A 7,500-nucleotide genomic window follows, 5' to 3' on the forward strand; every position below is an offset into this window, starting at 1 on the left:
GAGAGATGAAAGAAAAATGATGAGACTATGAACATGACCATGGTGAAGAGAGAATGGAGAGATGAGAGAAAAATTAAGGGAAGATGAACTTGAAAATGATGTACAAGGAATGGAGGGATGAAATAAAGACAGACAAAAAGAATGAAAAGAAGAAGATGCACCTGATGAAAGAAGAATAGAGAACAATGAAAGAAAAATGAAGACAGATGAAAGAAGCATGAAGAGATGATGACAATGAAGATGATGAAGGATGAATGAAGAAAGATGAGATAAAGATGATAAACTGAGGATAAAAAAAGTTGAAAAAAGATGAAAGAGGGATGCAATGCAAATGAATGAACAGAGAAGGGATAGTGAGATCAACTGAAATTTATGAAATATCCTTGAGCTTCCATGAATATAAAAACACTTCTTGCAGAATTTTAAGTAAGGAACATAAATCTTAAAATTGCTTTGGTTTATGTAACTAAATTTTTGCTTTAAAGACTAAATCAGTATTATTTTCCAAAATGTAATCTTCATACTGTTACACACTGTACAGCAGACCATAAAATTAAATTCCATCCACTTTTCGTGAGGTTCTCACTCACCTCATTAATTCTGAGGTTGGGGTCGCGGGAAATGACAGTTTGGCTGGAGAAATCGACACGCTTTCCTGACAGGTTACCACGGAAACACCCTGAGCCTGAGACGGGAAGACAAAATTATATTTTCAAAATGGCTAGATGAAAAAAATGTGTGTGTGTGTGTGTGTGTGTGTGTGTCTGTTTTAATATATATAAGTATATACATATAAATCTTAAAAAAAAAAAAAAAAAAAACGCATATAAAATATATATACTTCAATCCAATCCATCAACCCACCCCACAAGCACATTCCCCTCATAATCCAAACCATTCCTCCAACTCTTCTCTCTCTCTTCTTTTTCTTTCTTTCTTTCTTTCTTTCTTTCTTTTTTTTTTCTTTTTCTCTCTTCTCTTCTCTCTCTTTCTTCTTTTCTCTCCATCATTCAAACCACAATTCCCAGGCCATCCCCAATCAGGCACTCCCATAATAGTTCCTCACCATGTTCAGGTCATGCGGCACCGATATCTCCGAATTCATCAAGAAGGCCACGTGAAGTTGCAGGTGCTCCCAGGAGTCTTGGATGCTCTGCACTTTCCCGGAGCTTCTCTTACTGATCAGGTTGTTGAGGAAGATGATTTCTGTAAGCATGACCATGATATCGTCCTCATTCCTGGAGAGAGAGAGAGAGAGAGAGAGAGAGAGAGAGAGAGAGAGAGAGAGAGAGAGAGAGAGAGAGAGAGAGAGAGAGAGAGAGAGAGAGAGAGAGAGAAAAGTGTATTATTGTCATCCTGTTTTGTGAAAAAACAAAGCATCTATTAGAAGAATTTTCATTAAAAAATAATTATAATGAATAAGAAATACAGGCCACCAACAAACAAATATTCATCACAAAAATAAATGCAAATCAAAAAACAATATAAAATTTAATATTCATATAAAATGAAACTGAACATCTATACAAAATCATAATGCTTCCATACCAAACACGCCATACAAAAGGAAACTACAGACAAACACACAAGCCAACAAACACAAACAACTTACGTTCCTGATTTGAGCTCTGAGATCACAGATGGCCTGATGCAGTTTGGGGGGACTAGCAGGCGTGTGAGAATGAGATCCTTCGGGTGCGAAAATTGTTGGTCCATGCACAAGAGTGGCAAGTCCGAGAGAGGAATCTGAAGATAGATACAAGCCAGTCATTTTCCATGATAATTATCTCCTGTCTGATATTAATATATATATTAATTATAAATAGAAAAGGAAAGGAAGATGACCAAAATCATACAAACCTGAGAAGAAAAAAAATCTGTAAAGATTAACTCTTTTAGGCCAAATTCATCATATAACTTTCAAGTAGCTTTCAATCCAGAACCCTCAGTATCAGCTCTGAAAAATCTGTCTAGTGTCCTTAATACAGACAAGAAATACGTAAATCTGATTAGTTAAATATGAGGGAAGCTATGCTCAATCAGTTGTAGGCCAGAACACAAGTGACAAGATGAGAGTTTCTTCTCTACTTTCTCTAGGATGTATGGCCATGAGTACAAATTAGTCAATAACATTTTAATAATCAAATACCAATTCACAGGAGATGTGGTCAATATGACAAATTAGTCACATGACTGAAGAAAAGTACAGATTGCCATAGCTACAAAGAAAAATTATCTAAGACCTTTTGCAGGTTATGTAAGGCTAAAAACCAAAGCATTATTTTGCGTGCTCAAGAGAAGTATATCTGATTCATAAAGAGTTTTAAAGAATCTTATGAAAGGAAAATATGCACAAAATAAATATATTATTAAATCTTTATCAACAGGGACAAAATAATGATGGACATTACAATAAATAAATCAAACTTCACGGACACCTACCCTCTCAAACAGATCGAGGACCTGACTAGGGTTCAGGAACTCCACAACATTGGACGCTAGTTGCGCCTCCAAGTCTTTGTTGTACTCTAATGCTGTGTCAAATTGGGCTGTAAGGAGGAAAAACAAATGTTTAAAAAAATAAGGAGCATAAGAAATATTTTCCATCGAACATGGAATTTTTTTTTTCTCTCTCTTTGGAAAATTGAAGAGGTTTAGGGGAAATCATTCAGACAAACTCCCTAAATCATTTTCTAATAAACTTTAATGTGTCAGAATTCCAAAATCATTTACCACAAAAAAAAAGAAAAAAAATCATTATCAAAAGCTCCCAAGATAGACAAAGAGAACTATGACACTATTCACAATCCTTTCCAGAGATCTTCACTTACTAAAATAGTCTGTCAGCAGAGGGTCCCCCTTCTTGACCGTTTTGAACCTCCCATGAACAATTTTCAGGGGAGGGAGTTTCTTCACAGCTCCATTTCTGGCATTACAGTACAGTCACAAGTTCATTTTTTTGCAGAGTTCATTGACAGGCTTGTACAGAGCCTTTTTCTGTAGGTATGAGCTTAATCTCTTGGACTGCTCACACAGTAAAAGTTTGTCTTTCGGCTTGAGGAGGACGTGTGCACAGAACTGCGAGGATATCCAGAAATTTTAAAAGTATTATTCACACATATGCAATAATTTATGTCAGGGTCATATATTCATTTACATCATCATAATTGTGATTAAATAATAACAGTGTCTTATCAATAAGACCTGTTGTAAGCCTCTGCAACCTACAATGCTCAAATACAGATCCTAAAAATAATGTTAATACAAATTACCAATACTAAATTATCAACAGCAGAAATATGGCTATGTAAGGTTTTCTTTTTTAATCAGCAATCTCAGTTTTAAAAACAAGAATCTATAGGAAAGTGGTATAAGACTGAGTAACAATGCTACTCTTGATAGCACGTAAAATCATACAATGAAATCAAATTAACAATATCAACATCTGTCAAACTATCTACAAATTGAAAATATACAAGTATATGAAGTATGAAGAGCACCTGCAGTTACATGACTAAGTATAACTAAAATAATTTCATATCAACCTTTTTTTTTATTTTTCACTATATTTTACACTAGATCCCATCTGATCACCCACCCCCCCTTCCTCCCCACCCAAAAAAAACAAACCCTCAAATTTGCAAATCCAACTTGTAAAAAAAAAAATACACATCATAATAAACAAGACCAAACACACTTACTTTACATATGTTCTGGAGGATGTGGATCGTGTTCTTGAAGTACCCGACATGGAACACCAGTCGAGCGAGGTCCAGGTAGCCGTAGTTACCAATGCAGTCCGTTAGATTCTTGCCACAGGTCTCGCATGTCACATCTTTTTGACTAGTACCCTGAGAGATGTTGAATAGTACAGGCAAGGTAGAAGGTTTATGCCTTTTTTTTCTTTTTCATGATTAGTATTTTGTTTTCTGCAGATTATCATTATAAAAAAATAGAGGGGGGAGAAGAGGAGGAGGAGGAGGAGGAGAAGAAAGAGGAGAAAGAGGAGGAGGAGAAAGAAGAGGAGGAGGAGGAGAAAGAAGAGGAGGAGGAGGAGAAAGAAGAGGAGGAGGAGGAGAAAGAAGAGGAGGAGGAGAAAGAAGAGGAGGAGGAGGAGAAAGAAGAGGAGGAGGAGGAGAAAGACGAGGAGGAAGAGGAGGAGGAGGAGGAGGAGGAGGAGGAGGAGGAGGAGGAGGAGGAGGAGGAGGAGGAGGAGGAGGAGGAGGAGGAGGAGGAGGAGGAGGAGGAGGAGGAGGAGGAGAAAGTGGAGGAGGAGGAGAAAGAGGAGGAGGAGGAAAAGAAAGAGGTGGAGGAAGAGAAAGAGGAGGAGGAGGAGGAGAAGAAAGAGGAGGAGAGAAGGAGGAGAAGAAAGAGGAAGGGAGGAGGAGGAGGAGGAATAGGGGGAGGAAGAGGACAGATAAAAAGAAACAACATGAAAATGAACTTGGAGTAACAAGAAAAAAAAATCAGAAAAAATAAGAGATCACAGAAAAAAAAAAAAAAAAGGGAAGGAGAAAAAAAAAATTCTTGCCATACCATTCGTCTATCCAAGACACCATGAGAGGCGGGTTCTCTTGCATTCGCATTGGGGTTGTAGAGCTCTGACGACACAATGTGCGCGTGACTGCATTGCTGCATGTTCTGTGCCGACATCACCACAAACTGGATGTCCAGGATGTTGCGGACGACATCCGTTTCCCGATACTGCTCCTTCATCTTGGCTGAGTGTTGTGTGGGGTGTCAAGAAACCTGGAACAAGGAGGGTGAACTTGGAAGATTAACTCTAGGGGTGAGTATTTTTGGCGAATTTATGGCAAATGTGATTTATTGTGAATTTAGAACACACTGTTGTGCCAACTGTGCTTGATATGAATGATTGATGTCTAAACACAATAAGAAAGAGGGAGTAAATGAGTGTAAGGTGTCTTTATTGCCTTTTGTTCTTCAAAGTAACTCAGTGCCCTGAAAACAGCATCTAGGAATATTTCGATAATTACCCAGAAAGGATAACATTGAGTAATACCAGAGCCTCTGCGTTCCACCCTCAAGCAACAGCTAACAAGCATCTACCACATTTACTCTGGCTGGACAGAGCTTGGACTGGTTCTTTAATTTATGATAAACTGCTTGGAGAGATCAAAGTATATATAAGTGGTATAGGATTATTGATCGCTGATGGAGGGCTAAACAAAGATGCAACGTGAAACCTTGATGTGTAGATTCGCTGATATTGACAGTGGATTGTGAGTTTACCTTTACTTTGCGAGCATTATTTTTTATACCTAAAAGTATTGTCAATTCTTTTAATACCATTAAGAAATTTTCTTCTTATCTTCATGTAGTTTTGTACTAAATAATTACCCAAATTTCTAATATTACAATATATCAAAATGTTACATCATATCATGCAATACCATCACACAGTATTTCCACCCCCCCCTTCCTCATTCCGAAGAAGAATGTCTGTCATCATATTCTCTATCATGCACCTTTACCGACTGCCTATCACATGAGAGTCGGCCATATTCTAGGCTGCGCAGCATGTGTGCCATAAATACAATGCTGAGTCATCTTGTTGCACCTACAAAGCCTCACAGTTGCAAGAATGTTGTTGGAACTTTCCGTGAATTGACACTAGCGGCACCAGCTGAAAACTAGAGGGACGGGGAAACTGTTTTCTCCGCCATCTGGGTTGCGCAGACGAGCCCAAACAACATTTTTCCATAAATCCATCACAAAATGCAAGTTCACCTGACTTTGGAACCCTGTAGCTCTGGAGCTTGCGTCGTTACAATCATAATACTTTACTGACTGTGTGCATGCTTCAACTGTGAGCAGATCCTGATGTCGCGTCATACATACACGCATTGACACCCGTCTCTTAGGCCTAATCGGTGCCGACACGTATATCATGACACCCGTACGCAATGGGTTAAGATAAAGCCCATTCATAAAATATTACACAATAATAACACAGCACAAATCATCAGTTTATTTTGAAAATTTCTTTGTAAATTTGCAAATCTTCACGTGAACAAGCGGCAGACAGAGGTTTCAAGCTCCCTACTTCATTGAGCCGAGAAGGCGAGACTGTAAGTACATACCATAGGGGATGACCTAGAATATGGATAAACTAAATAGGACATAAACATAGACACTTATCATATTAATCTTCAACCAATACAAGAAGTACTTTCAGAGGGCATCCCGGAAAAATATATGTTTGTTAAAATTCCCCACAAAATAAAATATATATATACACAAGACATTCCGTACAATCATCCCACAGGGCACAAAATGTTAAAACCTGAATCAAGTCACGAAATAAGACTCCTAAAAACACAAAGAAACGAAAACAAACCCTTGAATTTCTCTTCCAAAGAAATATCTCGACACTTCCACACGTTCCCTACAATCCTTAGTGTCTCTCAAACACCAAGAGCATAACAGGCCATGTCATTTCACATACACACACTCCTGTAAACCATAAAGCCTCACATACCCAGTATTCGGCCAAGAAATATCGCTCTGAGGGTGAAAAAAAAGGCTAAAATAACGACATATTCGACACTTTTCGCTTCTCGTGTTGTTTTGGTTGTGTTTTGTCGAGATTTGGTTCTCTTTTGTTTTGTGCTCTTTGTTGGTTGTTTATGTTCTTTTTAAACTTGTGTATATTTCTATACGTTATTTTATTGATATGGGGTATTTTGTATTTTTCTATGGTATTTTTTTCAATGCGGTATAGAGGATACGTGTGTAAATAAGGTTTAGTTCGTGTTTCACCATTCTTATACATTTATCATAATTTCCTATGAACTATTCTATCATCACCTCAATTATATCAACAACTATTATTATTACTTTATTCTTATTCTTTCCATGTGTTTTTGAAAGTACTGGATTTCAGGGGATACAAAAGCATAGTTAGATTTCACGTGTGTAAGATGTGAACCGATAATTCATATCATTATTTTATTGACTCCTTTACTTCTTTATTTGTTTTCGGATTGCAATAATTCTTTCTGCAAGAATTATTATCATGTATGTACTCTCAGCCGGGGGGGGGGTATATAATTATTTTTATGCATCGCATACTGATATATTTATCTACCCCTCTCTCTCTCTTCCCTATTTTCTTCCCCTGACCTCCCTTACTTTCTCTTTCTATCTGGCTTTCTCTCTCTCTCTCTCTCTCTCTCTCTCTCTCTCTCTCTCTCTCTCTCTCTCTCTCAAAGTCAAAGTCAAAAGTCTCTCTCTCTCTCCCTCTCTCTCTCCCCCCCCCCCTCTCTCTCTCTCTCTCTCTCTCTCTCTCTCTCTCTCTCTCTCTCTCTCTCTCTCTCTCTCTCTCTCTCTCTCTCTCTCTCTCTCTCTCTCTCTCTCTCTCTCTCTCTCTCTCTCTCTCTCTCTCTCTCTCCTCTCCCCTCTCTCCTCCTCTCTCTCTCCTCTCTCTCTCTCTCTCTCTCTCTCTCTCTCTCTCTCTCTCTCTCTCTCTCTCTCTCT

The 7,500-nt window shown here is 38.2% G+C and overlaps 1 protein-coding gene across 1 annotated transcript in view; it reads right to left on the bottom strand.

Moving 5' to 3' along the window:
• The window catches only part of LOC122245038 (DNA-directed RNA polymerase III subunit RPC1-like), a 13,910-nt gene extending 7,295 nt beyond the window's left edge, over positions 1 to 6,615 (bottom strand). Inside the window, 8 exon segments of the mRNA XM_086544275.1 lie at positions 591 to 685; positions 1,048 to 1,238; positions 1,613 to 1,746; positions 2,443 to 2,549; positions 2,832 to 3,078; positions 3,702 to 3,851; positions 4,537 to 4,749; positions 6,503 to 6,615. Of these exon segments, the coding sequence (XP_086400401.1) occupies positions 591 to 685; positions 1,048 to 1,238; positions 1,613 to 1,746; positions 2,443 to 2,549; positions 2,832 to 3,078; positions 3,702 to 3,851; positions 4,537 to 4,716 (1,104 nt within the window). The 5' untranslated portion in view covers positions 4,717 to 4,749; positions 6,503 to 6,615.
• Between the last annotated feature and the right edge of the window lie 885 nt (positions 6,616 to 7,500).

This window comes from Penaeus japonicus, unplaced genomic scaffold (genome assembly GCF_977035675.1).
Source record: "Penaeus japonicus unplaced genomic scaffold, GWHDUDI00000001_assembly GWHDUDI00000015, whole genome shotgun sequence".
In the NCBI taxonomy this organism is placed as follows: domain Eukaryota; kingdom Metazoa; phylum Arthropoda; class Malacostraca; order Decapoda; family Penaeidae; genus Penaeus; species Penaeus japonicus.